The sequence below is a fragment of the Jaculus jaculus genome, chromosome 8 (genome assembly GCF_020740685.1).
Source record: "Jaculus jaculus isolate mJacJac1 chromosome 8, mJacJac1.mat.Y.cur, whole genome shotgun sequence".
In the NCBI taxonomy this organism is placed as follows: domain Eukaryota; kingdom Metazoa; phylum Chordata; class Mammalia; order Rodentia; family Dipodidae; genus Jaculus; species Jaculus jaculus.
The window spans coordinates 113,955,730-113,975,688 of record NC_059109.1 but is presented as its reverse complement, the minus strand read 5'-3'; the positions used below and the strand labels follow the sequence as shown (position 1 = coordinate 113,975,688).

The following is a 19,959-nucleotide window of genomic DNA, read 5'->3' as shown; positions in this document are numbered from 1 at the left end:
TAAAGGGCCTTCAACTGAACTCCAGATGCATGCTCCACTTTGTGCATCTGGCTTTGTGGGTACTGAGGAATCGAACCCTGGTCATAAGGCTTTGCAGGCTGTATTTTATTATTTTTGATGCTATTACAAATGTAATTGATAAATAAGATCATACTATCTGTCAAATAGTTAGCTTTCTTTCCAATCTGGATGCTCTATTTCTCTTCTTGTCTCATCATTCAAATATCTTATTTATTTATGTATGAGAGAAAGAGACAGAGAGAAAGAGAGAATAGGCACACGAAGTCCTCTAGCCACTGCATATGACTCCAGACACACATGCCCCCTTGTGCATCTGGCTTTTGTGGGTCCTGGGGAATCAAACCCGGGTCCTTTGGCTTCGCAGGCAAATGCTGTAAGCGCTAGCCATTTCCCCAGTTCCAAATATCTTCATTTTTATTTATTTATTTATTTAGTGTTTTTTTTTTTTTTTTTTTTTTTTGAGGTAGGGTCTCACTCTAGACCAGGCTAACCTGGAATTCATTATGTAATCTCAGAGTAGGCTCGCTCGAACTCATGGTGATCCTCCTACTTCTACCTCCCAAGTGCTGGGTATACAGGCATGTGCCACCACGCCCTGCTGTTTTTTTTTAAATTTATTTATTAATTTGAGAGCAACAGACAGAGAGAGAGAGAGAACGGGCATGCCAGGGCCTACAGCCACTGCAAACGAACTCCAGGCACACGCGCCCCCTTGTGCATCTGGCTTACATGGGTCCTGGGGAATCGAGCCTTGAACCGGGGTCCTTAGGCTTCACAGGCAAACGCTTAACCGCTAAGCCATCTCTCCAGCTCTATTTTGTGTTTTTTTTTTTTCAAATTTTTATTTATTTATTTGAGAGCGACAGACACAGAGAGAAAGGCAGATAGAGGGAGAGAGAGAGAATGGGCGCGCCAGGGCTTCCAGCCTCTGCAAACGAATTCCAGACGCGTGCGCCCCCTTGTGCATCTGGCTAACGTGGGACCTGGGGAACCGAGCCTCGAACCGGGGTCCTTAGGCTTCACAGGCAAGCGCTTAACTGCTAAGCCATCTCTCCAGCCCTATTTTGTGTTTTTTAAGGTAGGTTTTCATCCTAGCCCAGGCTGACTTAGAGCTCACTCTGTAGTCCCAGGCTGGTCTTGAATTCTCAGTGATCCTCCTACTTCTGCCTCCCAAGTTCTGGGAGTAAAGGTATGTGCCACTATACCCAGCTAAGTTCAAATTTGCAGTGCATTGTAGAAGAGTAAATGTCACCCCCCCTCCCAATTTTAGTAGGAAAGCAGGAAAAGTGGGAAACAGTATGACATTAGCTTTATGCTTTTTTTTTTAACTTTTATAACTTTATTTTTATACTCAAGAAGTTAGTTCTCATCCACATTAACAAATCTGTAGATTTTTGAATGTGGTAACAGGGACATAGGTCACCAAAGTGTGAAGCTTATTTAGTGAATCTTCATCCTCATTCCGTTTCCTGGACAACCACACACGGATATGATACGGGACATTCCTTATTCCCTTGGCCCAGACAGCTTTGTTGAGCCTGGTATCATATGTGCACATCTGGAGTCCCCATCTCCTTCATGGCAAACTTCGGATCTCTTTGAGAACCCGAGGGGCCTGCTTCTTGAAGCCCACTCCATGGATGCACTTGTGCATGGTGGTTGTGGCCTCTCGGTTCACCACCTCGTTGGTGGCAGAACGGCCCTTCTTTTTCTCACCACCTTCTTAGCGAGAGCCATCTAAATGCAGGCGACAAGGAGGCGCTAAGCAAGCAGTGGGAAAGGCCCAGGTCCAGTCCTCCCTTCCTGGCGTGGTGCCACGTTGCCAGCTGTGGAGTCTGGCCACCCTGTGCCCTTAACGCACTCGCGCACCTCTGGTGCCCTGGACCCGGATCCCCAGGCTTGGTTCCCCTAAGCCTGGCTCCTCTCCCTGCCAGGGTCCCGGGAGCTTAGTGCAGGGCAGGTTCCATCTCCCCAGAACACAGTCTTCGGCCAGCGTGGAACACAGCCGGTCATGCAGGCCAGCACAGTTCAGGGGGAGGATGGAGCCTGATTCCCAAAGCTGAGACCCCGCCACACATACTCACTCTGCCAGGCCCAGGTTGAAAAGCTAGACTTTTTGTAAGTGACCTTAAACAGGTTGAGGACGTTCCTTTCTAGTCCCTAGTTTTTTCAGTGGTTTAATCATGAAAGTGTGAGGGGTTTTTTTTCCCTTTCATCTTTTTTTTTTTTTTAAATTTACTGAGAGAGAGACCGAGAGAAAGAATGGGTACACAGACGAAGTCCAAAAGCATGCACCACCATGCTTAGATAGGTTCTGGGGAATTGAACCAGGGTCCTTTGGCTTTGCATGGAAGCACCTTAACTGCTAAGCCATTTCCAGCCTTTTTTAGGTTTTGGTTTTTGTTTTTGTTTTTTCGAGGTAAGGTCTCACTCTGGTCCATGCTGACCTGGAATTAACTCTGTCATCTCAGGGTGGCCTTGAACTCATGGCGATCCTCCTACCTCTGCCTCCCGAGTGCTGGGATTAAAGGCGTGCACCACCACGCCCGGCTCTTTTTTTAGGTTTTTTGAGGTAGGGTCTCACTCTAGCTCAGACTGACCTAGAATTTACTATGTAGTCTCAGGGTGGCCTTGAACTCACGGTGATCCTTCTACCTCTGCCTCCCAAGTGCTGGGATTAAAGGCATGTGCCACCATGCCTGGCCTTTTTGTGTGTGTAAGAATTTCTTTGTTTTTTTTTAGAAAAATTTTTTTAAAGAAATTTAATTTAATTTATTTATTTGCAAGCAGAGAATGATAGAAGAGAGACAGAGAATGGGCACACAAGGGCCTTTAGCCACTGCAAACGAACTCCAGATGCATGCACTGCCTTGTGCATCTGGTTTATGTGGGTACTGAGGAATTGAACCTGGCTTCTTAGGCTTTACAGACTAACACCTTAACTGCTAAGCTATCTCCAGCCCTGCCTTTCATCTTTTTTATGTGTATTGATAGATCCACAGGGTTTTGCCCTGTAGTTTGTTGGTGTTCTGTATCATGTGCATGGTCATGATGTGTATGTTGCTGAGTTTTGCTTCATAAGAGAGATTGAACTGTGGTGGGTTTTTTTGTTTGTTTGTTTGGTTGTTTTTTTTTTTTTTTTTTTTTTTTTTTTTTTTTTTTTGAGGTAGTGTCTCACTCTAGCCCAGGCTGACCTGGAATTCACTATGGTGTCTCAGATTGGCCTGGAACTTATGATGATCCTCCTACTTCTGCCCTTCCAGTGCTGGGATTAAAAGCGTGGGCCACCATGCCCAGCTGTGTTTTTCTTATATCTGTCTGGTTTTATTATCTTAGAAATACTGACCTTATAGAATGTGTTAGGATTGTGATGGTTTATTTTGACTGTTAACTGGATAGGACCTAGAGCCTAGTATCACCTGTGATGGATTATCTAGGTTAGGTTAGTCTCTGGACTTGCATGTGAGGAATTATCTTGATTAGCTTAATTGAGATGGAAAGATCCACCTTAACTGTGGGTGCCATGATTCTGTGGGTTAGGGACTTGGAACTTGTAAAAAGAGAAAGCTAGCTGAACGGTAGGACTTGTCATGTTCCGCTTCTGAATGTGAGCAGCTGCCAAAGCTCTTGCGGCCATACCTTCCTCACCTTGAACTATAAGTAGAAATAAATCCTTCCTACTTTAAAATGATGTTTGTAAGGTATTTTGTCCCAGCAACAAGACAGGAAATGGATGCAGAAAATTGGTACTGAGGTCATTGCTGTGATAAACCATGTGGTTTATAGGCCTTTGGAACTAGTTTTTGAGAGAATTATGGAAGAGCTTTAGAACTTTGGGCTAGAAAAGCCCTACAGTGCTGTCAGCAGAGCTTAATGGGCCATTCTGCACTTTGGTGGGAACTTGGAAGATAAGAATGCTCAGAGAAGCATGGAGAGCGCAGATCTGGCTCATAAGGTTTCAGAGGGGAACAAGGACTCTTATCAGGCTGAGTAGTTGATGCTGTATGCTTGTCAAAGAAAATAACAACATCCTGCTGATGTCCTAAGGGCTTGGATAATGTGAAATCCAAATATAATGGGCTAATTTGTCTGTTGGAGGAAGTTCCAAGACACAATAGCATTCCGGCTGGTGTTGACGAAGCAGCTGTAATTCCTAACAAGATCAGTGCCATTGGGAGAGAGCCCCTGTGCTGCACTGGGGCAGTGGGAGATGCCGGAGGGCAAGACTCCACCCAAATTCACTTGAAGGAAGACAGCCCAAACTGAAGAGGTCCTCTGTAGACCACACACTCTCCTAGGGAGGGGTTCTGCCAAGGTGAGCATGGGAAGCATACAGAGATTGTAAAGCTGTGGTTCAAAGGGTCCAGGCTACATTGCAAGCTGGCAGCAGAACCTGGCAACATTGTCCCATGGGGTGCTCCTTTTGGAAGCATGAAAGATACAAGATAGAGAGGGTCATGGAGTATTGCACTACAGTTCCTGCAGCAGGCACATGGTAGGGTTGGAGGCCCTGCAGGGAGACCCTGGAGGCCTCTGCATGAAGCTGTGAATGTCAACAGTAAGTCACAATAGAGACCCCAGGATGTTGGAGTTGCTAAAGCTATAGGACATGTGCTGAGAAAAACTGCACATTCACAGTTGAGCTGCCCCGAGAGAGAGGCTATGAGTGTTACAGACAGTTTAGCTGTTTGATCTCAGATGATTTCATCACAAGTGCCAGATGCCAGATGCGAAATGTCAAGATTGGAGTTTGTCTTGCTATATTTCAATCATTCTTGCAATCCTCCCCACCGCCCATTAGGAATGTTTACTTTGTGCCAATGCAAGATGGAAGTATCTGACTCATTTATTTCATGTTACAGGAACTCAAAGTTCAGACTTTGCCCAAGTCTTGGAAGAGACTCTGCACTTACACTTTTATTTATTTATTTATTTTAATATTTTTATTTATTTGCAAGGAGAGTATGAGAGAGAGGGGAGAGAGATATATAGAGAGAGAAATATGTGTGACAGGGCTGCTTGCTGCTGCAAATGAACTCCACATGCCTGCACCACTTTGTGCATTTGGCTTTACATGGGTACCATGAGTGCACCAGGGCCTCCAGCCCCTGCAAATGAAATCCAGACACATATGCCACCCTGTGTATCTGGTTTACATGGGTACTGGGGAATGAAACCTGGATCATTAGGTTTTTGCAGACAAATGACTTAACTGCTGAGCCATTTCTCCAGCCCTCCACTTACATTCCCTCCCACCCCCCCAAGGTAGGATCTCACTGTAGCTCAGGCTGACCTGGAATTTACTATGTAATCTCAGGGTGGCCTTGAGCTCATGGTGATCCTCCTACCTCTGCCTCCCGAGTGCTGGGATTAAAGGTGTGCACTACCACACCTGTCTTTTCCACTTATACTTAAAAAACAGTGCTGGAGCTATTAAAGACTGTACATTTAATTTTTAAAAAAAATTTTATTTATTTATTAGAGACAGAGGGACAGAGAGAGAGGGAGGGAGGGAGGAAGAGAAAGGGCATGCCAGGACCTCCATCTACTGTAAGTGAACTCCGGATGCATGCACCACTTTGTGCATCTGGCTTATGTAGGACCTGGAGAATCAAACCTGGGTCCTTAGGCTTTGTAGGCAAGTACCTTAACTACTAAGCCATCTCTCCGGTCCAAGACTGGGCATTTTTGAAGTTGGATTGAATCCATTTTGCTTTATGAGATGGCCATGAATCTTTGGGGGTGAGGTGGAAAGTTATGGCTTAAGTATGATATTTTTGGGTATCAAGTTGGCAGAGTGAACTAGTGATGATTTATATTGATTGTCGACTTGAAAGGACCCAGACTCATATTGAAAGATTATCTAGATTAGATTAGTCCCTGGAGAAGCCTGTGAGGGATTATCTTAATTAGGTTAATTGAGATGTGAAGACCTTATCTGAGGCTGCCGCCATTCGCCATTCCGTGGGCTGCAGTCCTCGTCTGAATTAATGGGGAGAACTAGTTAAGTGATGGGCGTCCTCATGCTCTGCTTGAAGTTCTTGCCACCGTGCTTCCTCTTAGGGCATGGTGAACTGTAACTTCGAACTGTAAGCACAAATAAATCTTGCCTCCCTAAAATCTTTTTTTTGTTTGTTTGTTAAATATTTGTTGGGCAATGAGAAAGGTAACTAATACAAGAATGTTCTCTCCTATTTTTTGGAAAAGTCTAAAGTACTGGTGTTAATGCTTTAAATGTTTGGTATTATGTGCCAGTGAAACCATCAATCTAGACCAAGGATTTTCTTGAGTTTTTTCATTATAAGAGAATCGTTTTTGTTGTTGTGTTTTCAATTTTTATTTATTTATTTGAAAGAGGGAAAGAGGCAGAGAGAGACAAAGCGAATGGGAATGGGTGCGTCAGGGCCTCTAGCCACTGCAAATGAACTCCAGGTACATGTGCCCCATTGTGTATCTGGCTTATGTGGGTCCTAGGGAATTGAACCCAGGTCCTTTGGCTTTGCAGGCAACTGCTTTAACCGCTAAGCCATCTCTCCAGCCCCTTTTGTTTTTTTGAGGCAGAGTCTCACTCTAGCTCAAGCTGACCTGGAATTCACTATGTAATCTCAGGGTGGCCTCAAACTCATGACAATCTTCCTACTTCTGCCTCACGAGTGCTGGGATTTAAAGGTGTGTGCCACCATACCAGGCTGTTGTTGTTTTTATTTTTATTTATTTATTTATTTAGGTTTTTTTGAGGTAGATTCTCACTGTAGCCAGGCTGATCTGGAATTCACTTTGTAGTCTCAGGATGGCCTCAAACTCATGGTGATCCTCCTACCTTTGCCTTTGCTGGGATTAAAGGCATGAGCCACACACCCAGCTGTTGTTGTTTTTAGTAGTCACTCATTCACTTTCTTTCCTTTTCTTTTTGTTATTTAACATTCTGTCTTTTTAAGTCTGTGTCATAGTTTGCATTTTTCTAGTAATTTGCCCATTTCATTTAGGTTATTAATTTTTTGACATATACACATTATTATAATTCATTTTACTTTGCTAAGGTTGGTGGTAAATTTTTAATAATGTTTCCTTAGCCATTTCTGAATTTAATCATTTAAGATAGTTGTAAAGTGATTAATGTAGTTTAAAAGGCTTATCAATTTAGTTAATCTTACAGAAAATCTTGATACTTTTAGTTTCTTTTTAATATTTATTTATTTGTAAACAGAGAAAGAGAGAGAGAAAGAAAAAGAGAGAATGAATGGTTGTGCTAGTACCTCTAGCCATTGCCAACGAACTCCAGATGTATGCGCCACTTTGTGCATCTGGCTTATGTGGGAACTGGAGAATTGAACTCAGGTCATTAGGCATTGCAGTCAAGTGCCTTAACCACTGAGCCTTCTCTCTAGGCTAGTTTCATTGATTTTGTCCATTTTTTTCTATTCTTTATTTCACTTATTTCTGTGGAAGTCTTTGTTTTTGTGTGCTCTGCTGTATTTAGTATATCACGCTCCCCTAGTTTCTCATGGTAAAAGGTTAGATTGTTGACTTGTGATCTCTTATTTTTAATATAGTTATAGCTATGTAGTGATACACAGTACACAGTACTCTGTAAGAACTGCTTTGGCAGGATCACAAAACCATATTTACTTTCTTTCTCTGCCTTTTAAGGAAGATTTTTTTTGTTGTTGTTTTGAGCTTACAGTGATTTGAGCTTGAGCAATATAAAATTGCTAGTAATTTCCTATGTTTAGCCCTAAGGCAAATGGTTCTTTCTGACATCTTGTTACCACCTGTTATCCTTATTGTTAGCATGTAAGCAAACAAGCTCAGGAAGAATAATGGGACTTGTCCATAATCATAGGACTGACGTGACTGGATTGAACCAAAGCATCATTGAAAATGCATTTGCCGTGTGTCAACAATTACTAGAAACTTTTGATTTGATTGAGCCACATGAGAAAAATTAATATCTGGCTCTTGATGATGGTAAAGTGTTAGTCAAAGTTGTAAGGTTTGGGAGTGACCAAGACCCTGCAAACCACTCTGAGGCAAATATGGAAGCTTTTACTTGGGAAAAATCATTAGCTGCCAGAGCTGATTCGCAAGGGAGGAGCACAGCCAACTTGAGTTTTCAGGTAGTGAGCTTTATAGGGCTTCTCAGTTGGGGGAAGGTGAGGAAGGAAAAAGAACTTGTTTGTTAAGTTGAATAGAAAAGATTATTTAGGGGAGGTCATTACATTAACCATTTAAAATTGCTGGGGTATGACACCAGAGCAGTGACCAGGTGACTTATGAGATAAGGGGCAGGAAACCATGACCCGGGACATTGTTAAGCAAGGAGGGAATAATGACCAGGTGGTTTTTTGAAGAATGTGGATAATTTCCTTTCCTAGGCCTCTGTTACCATTCAGCTGACCATGGTGACTCCATCTTGGGAGCCTGTCCTGACCTAACAGTTGTCATACTGCATTCATGTTCCTGTCATAACACTGCTGTTGTTCATGCTTTTAGATGTTTACTGAGTCCCTGCTCTGTGCCAGGCACTCTGCTATTGTGAGAAGTGTGTGTGCAGTCAGGTGCCTTCTCTGAAGTAGGTGTGATCTAAAGGAGAAAAGAGACAGATTAACTGAGAATCACAGCTCAATAGGAAACATTACAGTTAAACACTGATACACAAAGTCTTGAAGGGAGGAGCAGCTGGTCTCTTAGAATGGAGAGGGCAGACCAGCCAGGGAAGCTTTCTAGGTGTGGCCTTGCTTCCTCCACCTTGTTTGATTCTGTGTGTTTTGAGACAGGCTCTCTGTAGCCCAGGTTGCCCTGGAACTCACTATGTAGCCCAAGCTAGCCTTGAACTTGTAACAGTCCTCCTGGCTTAGCATATTGGCTTACATTTTGAGACAAGCAGATTATTATTTTTTTTTTTTTCCTGAGGTAGGGTCTCACTGTAGCTCAGGCTGACCTGGAATTCACTATGTCATCTCAGGGTGGCCTCAAACTCTCAGCAATCCTCCTACCTCTGCCTCCCAAGTGCTGGGATTAAAGGCGTGTGCCACCATGCCCAGGCTGACAAGCAGAATTTTTTTTTTTTTTTTTTTTTTTGAGGTAGGGTCTCACTCTAGCTCAGGCTGACCTGGAATTCCCTATGTAGTCTCAGGGTGGCCTTGAACTCATGGTGATCATCCTACCTCTGCCTCCCAAGTGCTAGGATTAAAGGCGTGCGCCACCACACCTGGCCGACAAGCAGAATTTTTGAAAGCGTACGTTTTCAGACATGATAGGAAGAGAGCATTGGGGCAGAGGGAAGGAGCACATACAAAGGGGAGAGAGAGAACTAACAAATGAGTGCATGGATTTGTAGCCTTGAGTGTGCTTTGGAAAGATAAGCATGGATAGGAGGGGTAAGTAATAAAGGTGTGGTTTCATGAGATAGTAAGTTGGGCTTCTAACTTGTTGGGAGCTCTTGAAGTTTCTGTACAGAGACTGGGTGTATTGGAAAGTTGGCTCTTGTCCTTTGCCAGGTCTGCTGGTAGTGCAGTAAAATGTTCCTTTGTTTTTGTTTTTGAATTCACAGTTCACTGAGACTTTTTTGACAGAAAGGGACAAATTGTCCAAATGGAGTGGAATTCCTCAGCTGCTGCTTAAGCTGTATGCCACCAGCCACCTCCACAGTGACTTCATTGAGTGCCAAAACATCCTCAAGGTAACTCTTACAGGCCTTAGAAAGGCTGTATTCAGGGTCTTTGGGTAATGCAAACTCTGCCTTTTAAAAATAGCCCGTTTTGAGCCGGGTGTGGTGATGTACCCCTTTAATCCCAGTACTCAGCAGAGGGAGGAGGATCACTGTGCGGCCCCTCTGAGACTACATAGTAAATTCCAGGTCACCATGGGCTAGAGTGAGACCCTATTTCGAAAAGCAAAACAAAAGAAACTTGTTTTAGTTACGTGAGCATTAGAAAATTTGAGGTCAGAAAAAAATGAAAGAAGAAAATAATCACCAGCAGTTCCCCAGAGCAGTCAGGTTCTTGTGGACCCTCCGGGCTTCTCTCACGCTGCTTTTGTGGCAGTGCTGTCTTGATGAGGGAGGTCAGCAGTGTTGGATGGCACTTCTGCCTCCGTCCCCTGAGTGCTGGGGATTGAACCCAGGGATGTACACAAGCTGACAATACACTGAGATACTTTTCCCACCCACCCTAGATACCATTCTGTTTGAACAGAATTTCCAGGTCCTCCAGCTGCTGCAAATGAACTCCAAATGCATGCACCAGTTTGTGTACCTGGCTTATGTGGGTTCTGGGGAATTGAACCTGGGTCTTTGGCTTTGCAGACAAGTACCTTCACTGCTAAGCCATCTCTCCAGCCCTTGAACCAAATTTAGAGGATCCTATATTGTTGAAGGCCTGTGGAGGGTGCCTTGTAGTTCTTGATAATTATCAGTAACATAAGAACATTGATGACCAGAAGAGAGAAGTGAAAAGAGTTAGGCTCTTGTTCTCAACCTTGAGGTCTGTCATGGTGTGGCCCCACATCCAGAGTTTCTTATTCAGTAGGTCTAGAGTTGCCTTAGTTAGTTTAGCTTGGGCTGGGTCCAAATGTGAATTTAGAGTATCAGCTCTCACTATAGTTAGGACCTATGTATATACATTTGGTCATCATGAAAGGCAACAATACAATCTTCTTCAGAGGTAGAAGGTCCAAAGACACTTGGAATGTACTATGACCTCACTCACATCTGACAAGTTGGTACTGGCTGGCAGCTGGAAACAGCTAAGGATATGAGTCCTGGCTGCACTCAGGTGGCTGTTGGACTTCTCACAACCTGACAGGTTCTAAGCTGGATAAAGTCAACTCTATGCGGCCTTCTTTAGGCTTATGCCTAAGAGGCATAGGGTCACTTCTCCATATTCTGCTAATTGAAATTCATCACACCAGTTAGATTCAGTGTGGGAACTCTCTGGGGTCCTGAATACTAGGAAGTATAATTCATTGGAGGCTATTTTTGTGCTTACAGAGTTTTCAGTTTGGGACTAAAATGCACATATATTTTAGCATCTGGTGTGTGTTGAATTCTAAAACAGAATATCTCTGTACTTTTTTGAACCAGGAAATTTCTCCTCTCCTATCAATGGAGGCTATGGCGTTTGTAACAGAAGACAGGAAACTTACACAAGAAGCTACATATCCAAATACTTATATATTTGACTTGTTTGGAGGTGTTGATGTAAGTTGTAGCAGTTTATTTTTAATGCTTTAATGGTTTGATAATTTTTTTCAATTTTAAAAAATATTTTATGCATTTATTTGAGAGAAAAAGACAGAGAATGAGAATGAGTGCACCAGGGCCTCCAGCCACTGCAAACAAACTCCAAATGCATGCTCCACTTTGTACATCTGGCTTTCCATGGGTACTGGGGAATTGAACCCAGGTCATTAGGCTTTGCAGGCAAACACCATAACCACTGGGCAATCCCTCCAGCCTGTAATTCCACAGTTTTTAGGAAACGTTGCATATCTAATTCTGACTATGAAGTATAATTCATTGGGGGTTATTTTTGTGCTCTTCAAGGAGGAAGGTGTTCTTATCTTTTTATTTTTGTTTTATGGTTTTTCGAGGTAGGTTCTCACTCTGGCCCAGACTGACCTGGAATTCACTATGTAGTCTCAGGCTGTCCTTGAACTCACAGGGATCCTCCCACCTCTGCCTTCCAAGTTCTGGGATTAAAGGTGTGCGCCCCCATGCCCGGCTTATTTTTAATTTTTAAATTTTATTTAAGAGAGAGAACCAGGTTGAGATACGTACGTATGTACATACATACATACATACATACATACATACATACATATAGAGAGAGACACACTTCAGTGCTTCCAGCCATTGCAAATGAACTCTAGATGTATGTACCTAATGCGTCTGGTGTACGTGCGGCCTGGGGTAATGAACCTGGATCCTTAGGCTTTGAAGGCAAGTATCTTAACCACTAAGCCATCTCTCTAGACTGAGGGTATTTTAGAGTTGAAAATTTTGCCATCCCAGTGGGAGCTGGGCTTTTATCAGATGTGGAAAGCCCACTGTCCAGGGTCTATGGTTGGTGAGATTAAATGAAGACAGAGGTGCTGGTTGGTCTGTGCTGCATCCAGTACTCCTCCAGTCCCAGAAAGCCTGCCAGGCCAGCCTGCCTGTGGGAAAATTCACTTAGGCCAGGCAGACTGTATTTTAAATATTTACAAAGTAGATGTGGGGAAAAAAAATATTTCTTAATAGTGTTTTTTTTTTTTAAAACCTTGCTTTATTGAGATAGAGTTCGCATGCCATACGGTTTACTTATTTAAAGTCTACAATTAAGCACTCCTTGGCTTTGGTTTTTAGTGTAGTCACAAATGAATGCAATCATCACCACAGTTTTGGACCATTTTAATCAACTCCCTAAAGGAAATATCTATTAGCTATCATTTTCCTACCAATCTCCCCTCCAGGCAACCACTAATATATCTTTTTGTCTCTACAGTTACTGTTCTAGAATTTTATATAAATGGGATCAAGTAATATATGATCATTTTGTGACTGGTTCCTTGACATAGCATATTAACCTTCAGGATTCATCTGTGTTGAAACATATATAAATATTCCTTTTTAATAGCCAAATAATACTCCCTGGTATGGATATAATACATTTTTAAATTATTATTTTTCCAAAGTAGGTTCTCGCTCTAGCCCAGGCTGACCTAGAATTCACAATGCAATCTCAGGGTGGCCTCAACCTCACAGCAATCCTCCTACTTCTGCTTCCTGAGTGCTGGGATTAAAGGCATGTACTACCATACCCGGCTATTTTTTATTGTTTTAAAAATATTTTATTTATTTATTTGGAAGCAGAGAGAGATGGGGGAAGAGAGAGAGTGAGAGAATGGGCATATGCCAGGGCCTCTAGCCACTGCAAACAACCTCCAGATGCATGTGCCACTTCATGCATTTGGCTTTACATGGGTACTGGGGAATTGAAACCAGGTCATTAGGTTTTGCAGGCAGACTCCTTAGCTGCTGAGCCATCTCTCCAGCCCTGAGATACTACCTTTTTATGTCCATTTATCTATTGATGGGCACTTGGGTGTTCATATCTCATCTTTTGGCTATAATGAAGAACACTTAAAAACTTTCAAAGAGGGGCTGGAGAGATGGCTTAGCAGTTAAGTGCTTGCCTGTGAAGCCTAAGGACCCCGGTTCGAGGCTCGGTTCCCCAGGTCCCACGTTAGCCAGATGCACAAGGGGGCGCACGCATCTGGAGTTTGTTTGCAGAGGCTGGAAGCCCTGGCGCGCCCATTCCCTCTCTCTCCCTCTATCTGTCTTTCTCTCTGTGTCTGTTGCTCTCAAATAAATAAATTAATTAATTAAAAAAAAAAAACCTTAAAAAGAGTACAGGTTTCTATATGGATTTGCATTTTCATTTCTCTTGGGTGTATATCCCACTAGAAACCATCTACAAAAAGTCACGTTGCAAATCCAATAACCCTCTATTTCCTGCATTTTTCATACTTCCAAAACCAGTATCAGGTAGATCACCAAATTTAATCCAGGGGAGAATAAAGTTGACCTTAAAGAGTAGGAAATTCCTTCAGCTTTCTTCCTTCTGGCCCCTCCTTTCAAAAGAGTCAGCACTCTCCCACTGTTCCAGCGCAGAACAGCTGGCCCAGTCTCAGCAGTGGGAATCTCTAACAAGTGTAGCTCAACTTTCAATCTCTGTGCTCAGGACACGAACATTTCCTCTGCTGAAGACACCAGTCCCTTATGTTTTTTCCTATTTTACTTCATTCTTAACTCTTTTTTAAATTTCTCCTCCCTTCCTTCGTTCCTTCCTTCCCTCCCTCCCTCCCTCCCTCCCTCCCTGTTATGAGAGAGAGCAAGAGAGAATCGGCACTCCAGGACTTAGCCACTGCAAACGAATTCCAGATGTATGTACCATCTTATGTGCCTGCATCAACTTGTACATCTGGCTTACATGGGTTCTGCAAATTCAAACCTGGATCCTTAGGCTTTGCAGGCAGTCACTTAACCGCTAAACCATCTCTTCAGTCCACTTTAAAAAAAATTTATTGATTGATTTTTTTATTATTATTAAAAAGGTTGTACTCTTAGCTCTCTTCACCCTGTCCCTGCTGAGGGTCTTCTTGGTGGGATTATTGGTATTTGTTGTAGGGAACAAGAAGCCTTAGTCAATCTCTGTGGCTGCCAGTCTATTATTTTTATTTTATTTATTTATTTTAACAACTGTTATTCTTTTTAAATATATTTTTTATTTGCAAGCAGAGAGAGAGAGACAGAGAGAGAATGGGCATGCCAGGGCCTCTAGCTGCTGTAAACAAACTCCAGATTCATGCACCACTGTACATCAGGCTTTATGTGGATATTGGAGAATCAAATTTGGGTCATTATGCTTTGCAGGCAAGCTTTTTAACCACTAAGCCCTGGATCCATTATTTTAAAATTCAACTTTGCTCAGTTTTTCAGGGCATAGGCAGAGCAGCCAGCAGCCCCTCACACAAACTACTTCTAACCCATGTCTGACAGAGTTCTTTTCGCTCCCTGAATGCTACATCTCCACAGTCCACAGATTTTTCTGCATTTAAATTGTTCAAACTCTGACTAGAATGACCCATCAAGCTCTGTTTATAGCACTGCAAGACATCTTAGTTCAAAGTTTCAAATCCTTCTATATTACTCCTGCAAATAAGTTCCAGAAGATTAAAAGCTACAAACTCAGGTTTCTTTTTTTTTTTTTAATTTTTTTTTTGTTATTTTTGTTTATTTATTTGAGAGGGACAGAGAGGGACAGAAAGAGGCAGATAGAGAGAGGGAGAGAGAATGGGCATGACAGGGCCTCCAGCCATTACAAACAAACTCCAGACGCATGAGCCCCCTTGTGCATCTGGCTAACGTGGGTCCTGGGGAGTCGAGCCTCGAACCAGGGTCCTTAGGTTTCACAGGCAAGCACTTAACCGCTAAGCCATCTCTCCAGCCCAAACTCAGGTTTCTTACAACAACCCAACTCCTGGTACCAATTTTTTGTTGTAGTTACTTTGATGTTCTGAGACAAAATACTCAACTGGAAGCAGCTGATGGGAGGAAAATTTTCAGCTTATAGTCTTGAGAGGCTGCTTCATCATGGCAGGAAAGCATGGCAGACAGAAATTGGGTATGGTGGTTTGAATTAGATGCCGCCTACAAGCACATGTTCTTAATGCCTGGTCCCCAGCTGATGGCAATTTGAGAGGTGGAACCTTTCTGTTGGAAAGGTGTTTTGGGGACTGGGCTTAGTGTGGTACATCCTGGCTCATGCCATGTTTTCCTCTGCCTTCATGATGCTTCCCTATAAGATTGTAAGCCAAAACAAAACCTTTCCTCCCACCAGCTGGCTTTTGTCAAGTGCTTTTCTCAGCAATGAGATGGTAACTACAACACTAGCCTACCACAGCAGCTGGCAGAAAGCAGCAAGGTAATGAGCTGAGCCATCACTGTCAAGCTGGGCTGATAAACTTCAAGGTCCTTCTCCAGCAAGGCTCCTCCCCCCAAATTGCTTCCAGCTAGGGACCATGTATTCAAAACACATGAGGCTATGGGGTACATCTCATTAAAACCACCATAGTCTAAATCACCATAGTTTCTTCCTCCCTTTTGTCCTTTCCTTCTTTTCTTCCTATATTCCTTCTAACTCATTTGCTGTCAACCTTATTTTGTAAAAAAATATTTTTGTTTATTTATTTTCAAGCAGAGAGAGAAGAGAGACAGAGTGGGCATACCAGGGCCTCTAGCTGCTGCAAATGATGCATGTACCACTTTGTGCATCTGGCTTTATATGGGTACTGGGGAATTGAACTTGGGTCCTTGGTTTTTGTCAGCAAACACCTTGAACACTAAGCCATCTCTCTAGCCCAACAGTGAGTTTTTAAATACATGATTATTGTGATATAAAAGTAGAAGGGAAGCTATTGGGGGTAGAAAGGAGGACAGGGAAGACAACTGGGGAAGGAGGATCAACAAGAATAAAGTGTCTATGAATGTTATAGTGAGATATTGTGAGCTGGAGAGATGGCTGCAAAGCCTAAGAACCTAGGTGTGATTCCCCATGACCCATGTTACGCTCGATGTGCAAGGTGGCGCATGCATCTGGTGTTCATTTGTGGTGGCTAGAGGCCTGGTGTGCCCATTCTCATTCTCTTCTGTCTACTGGGCATGGTGGCACACACCTTTAATCCCAGCTCTTAGGAGGCAGAGGTAGGAGGATCACTTTGAGTTTGAGGCCGGCCTGAGACTGCATAGTGAATTCCAAGGTGATCAAAGTGAGACCCTACCTCAAAAAATGAAGAAAAAAAAAATGTTCTTGAAGAAGAAGAGGGGTTGGAGAGATGGCTTAGTGGTTAAGGTGCTTGCTGGCCAAGCCAAAGGACCTAGGTTTGATTCCCCAGTACTCACATAAAGGCAGATGCATAAGGTGGTACATGCGTCTGGAGTTTGTTTGCAGTGGCTAGAGGTCCTGGCACACCCATTTTCTATCTGCCTCTCTGTCTCTCAAATAAATAAATTAGCAAAATATTTAAAAAAAAAAAGAAGTCATAGTAATGCTGTTCTGCAGCTTTTTAAAAATTAAAGCCATGTTAAACCCCAGAGATTACATGATTTTACTCTTTTTTTTAATGGTAGGATCTCACTCTAGCCCACTGATTAAAGGTGTACACCACCATATCTGGCCTGATCTTACTCATTTTTAAAGATGAGAAAGCTGGGGCTGGGAAGATGGCTCAGCAGTCAAAGATGTTTGCTTGCAAAACCTGTTGGTCCAGGTTCAATTCCCCGTCTGGTTCTGGGTTCATTTCCCCAGCACCCACATGAAGGTAGATGCACAAAGTGGTGCATGCATCTGGATTATGTTTGAAGCAGCAAGACGCCCTGGTATGCTCATGCTGTCTCTCTTCCCTTGCAAATAAAAAAATAAAAATATTATGAAAATAAGAAAGCTAGCTGGGTGTGGTGGTGCATGCCTTTAATCTCAGCACTCGGGAGGCAGATTTAGGAATGTAGGAGGACTGCCATGAGTTCAAGGCCACCCTAAGACTACCTAGTGAATTCCAGGTCAGCCTGGGCTAGAGTAAAATGCTACCGCAAAAAAAAAAAGAGGGCTGGAGAGATGGCTTAGTGGTTAAGCGCTTGCCTATGAAGCCTAAAGACCCTGGTTCGAGGCTCGATATTCCAGGACCCATGTTAGCCAGATGCTCAAGGGGGCGCACATGTCTGGAGTTCGTTTGTAGTGGCTGGAAGCCCTGGTGCGCCCATTCTCTCTTTTGCTCTCTGCTTGCCCGCCCCCCCTCACTCTGTCACTTTCAAATAAATAAATTAAAAATAAACAAAAAAATTAAAAAAAAAGAGAGACAGAGAAAGCTGAAGCCCAAATAGGGCCTTCGACCTACCCTGGTATACATGAAGAATAATTGAACTGGGATCAGAACCCAGTTTTCCTAACTTTTGACCCTCACAACCTCCTAAAACAAGAGGGTTCAGCAATACTCTTGACAACTACTTGGGGCTGGAGAGATGGCATAGCAGTTAAGCACTTGCCTGTGAAGCCTAAGGACCCGGTTCAAGGCTCGATTCCCCAGTACTTACTTAAGCTAGATGCACAAGATGGCATATGTGTCTGGAGTTCATTTGCAGTGGCTGGAGGCCCTGGTGCACCCATTCTATCTCTCTCTGTCTGTCATTCTCAAATAAATAAATAAGAATAAAATTTTAAAAAAGGTTTTATGAATTGTGCTTTGAATTAATTTTGAAGATTTTATTTTTTTTTTTTTAGCTACTTGTAGAAATTCTTATGAGGCCTACAATCTCTATTCGGGGACAGAAACTAAAAAGTAAGTATGTTTGTTAGGCAATGGACTTCATTTCTCAATGTGCAGGTATTGTGGCAATTTGCAGGCATTTCTTTTCTTCCCTTTCCTAACTCTTTAACATGGAGGCATACCTTACATTCAACTGTAGGTTGCTCTCTCCATCCCCAACAAAGCAAGTCTCTTTGAAATATAGATCTGCACTTTCAAAGAAAAAAAAGCATGAAAACTACTGGACTAAAAAAATTATATGTTTGCACTTTCTAATAATCCTTTGTTCAAGCTTTTGTTTTTTCTTTAAAAATTATTGTATATGTGTATGCATGCATGTTCATGTATGTATGGACACATGTGTGTACATGTGCATATGCATGTGTATATATTTGGGCACATGAAGGTCAGAGGACAACTTTGGGTGTTACCAGAAGTTCTCTTCACCTCTTTTTTTTTTAATTTTAAGTTTTATTAATTAATTTATTTATTTTGGTTTTTTGGGATAGGTCTCACTCTAGCCCAGGCTGACCTGGAATTCACTATGGAGTCTCAGGGTTTCCTCAAACTCATAGCAATCCTCTTACCTCTGCCTCTGGAGTGCTGGGATTAAAGGTGTGTGCCACCACGCCCAGCAAGTTTTATTTATTTGATAGAGGAAGAGGGGGAGAGAGAGAGAAAGAGAGAGAGAGAGACAGAGAGAGAATGGGCATGCCAGGACCTCCAGCCACTGCAAACCAACTCCAGATGTGTGCACCCCTTGTGCATCTGGTTAACATGGGTCCTGGGGAATTGAACCTGGGTCCTTTGGCTTTGCAGGCAAATGCTTTAATTGCTAAGCCATTCCTCTAGGCCCCACATTTACAAAACACTTTTCTAATTAATTTTCTTTTTTAGTTTGAGAGAAAAAGAAACAGAGAGAAAGAGAGAGAATGGATGTACCAGGGCCTCTATCCATTGCAAATGAACTCCAGACACACACACTACCTTGTGTGTCTGGCTTATGTGGGTCCTGGGGAGTGGAACCTGGGTCCTTTGGCTTTGCAGGCAAGCACCTTAACTGCTGAGCCATCTTTCTAGCCCCTCTTCACCTCTTTTTGAGATACTGTTTCTCATTGACCTGGAGCTCACCATTTTGCTCGCCTGACTAGCCAGTGAATTTCAGTGATGCTCCTATCTGACCCCCTCTAAGCCCTACTGTTGGGATTAAAAACATGAGTTGACACACCTAGAATTTTCTGTGGGTACTGGGCATCAAACTCAGGCCCTCATGCTCACAAGAGAAGCACTTGTAACTACTGATGTAGTTCTCTATCCCTTCATATTTTATTTTTAATTTTTTTGTTTATTTTTACTTATTTATTTGAGAGTGGAAGAGAGAGAGAGAGGAGAGCAGGCATGCCAGGGCTTCTAGCCACTGCAAATGAACTCCAGATCGTGCGCCCCCTTGTGCATCTGGCTAACGGATCCTGGGGAATTGAGCCTTGAGCCGGGTCCCTTAGGCTTCACAGGCAAGCGCTTAACCGCTAAGCCATCTCTCCAGCCCCCTTCATATTTTCTTTTTCTCTTCCTCCTCCTCCCTTCATCCTTTTTCTTAATTCTTTTTTTTTTTTTCCAAGATAGTATCTCAAAGTAGCCCAGACTGGCCTGGAATTCACTATATATTCCCAGGCTGGCCTCAAACTCATGGCAATCCTCATACCTCTGTTTTCCAAGTGCTGTGTTATTTTGAGGCTGAGTCTTATTCTAGCCCAGGCTGACCTGAAACTCACTGTAGCCCAGGTTGACCTCAAAGTCACAGCAATCCTCCTCTCTCAGCTTCTCAAGTGCTAGGAATAGATGCATTACCCACTGTACCTTGCTCATATTTATTATTAATCTCTCAGCTTTCTGCTCTGAAATTAGTTCTTCATGTTCTGACAGCAAATAGCATGTTGTCACGACATGCTGGTGCAGTATATAGTAGTTTCTCTTCACTCGATTCATGGGCATCACGACAGCTGCGAATCATCGTAGTCTTCTTCCTCTTCCTTCCTTCTTTCTCCTTCTCCTCATCATCTTCCCTCCCTTCTTCTTCCCTCCCCCACCACTTGT

At 43.0% G+C, this 19,959-nt stretch overlaps 1 protein-coding gene and 1 pseudogene across 2 annotated transcripts in view; one reads left to right on the top strand and one right to left on the bottom strand.

The window, feature by feature from the left end:
* LOC101609903 (transient receptor potential cation channel subfamily C member 4 associated protein) overlaps positions 1-19,959 on the top strand; it is an 81,378-nt gene that overhangs the window by 11,834 nt on the left and 49,585 nt on the right. For both annotated transcript variants that reach the window (XM_045157538.1, XM_045157537.1), the window contains exons 2-4: positions 9,575-9,703; positions 11,105-11,221; positions 17,841-17,898. In XM_045157538.1, coding sequence (XP_045013473.1) covers positions 9,575-9,703; positions 11,105-11,221; positions 17,841-17,898 — 304 coding nt within the window. The remainder of the gene's footprint in view (positions 1-9,574; positions 9,704-11,104; positions 11,222-17,840; positions 17,899-19,959) is intronic.
* On the bottom strand, positions 1,381-9,276 carry LOC105944729 (annotated as a pseudogene).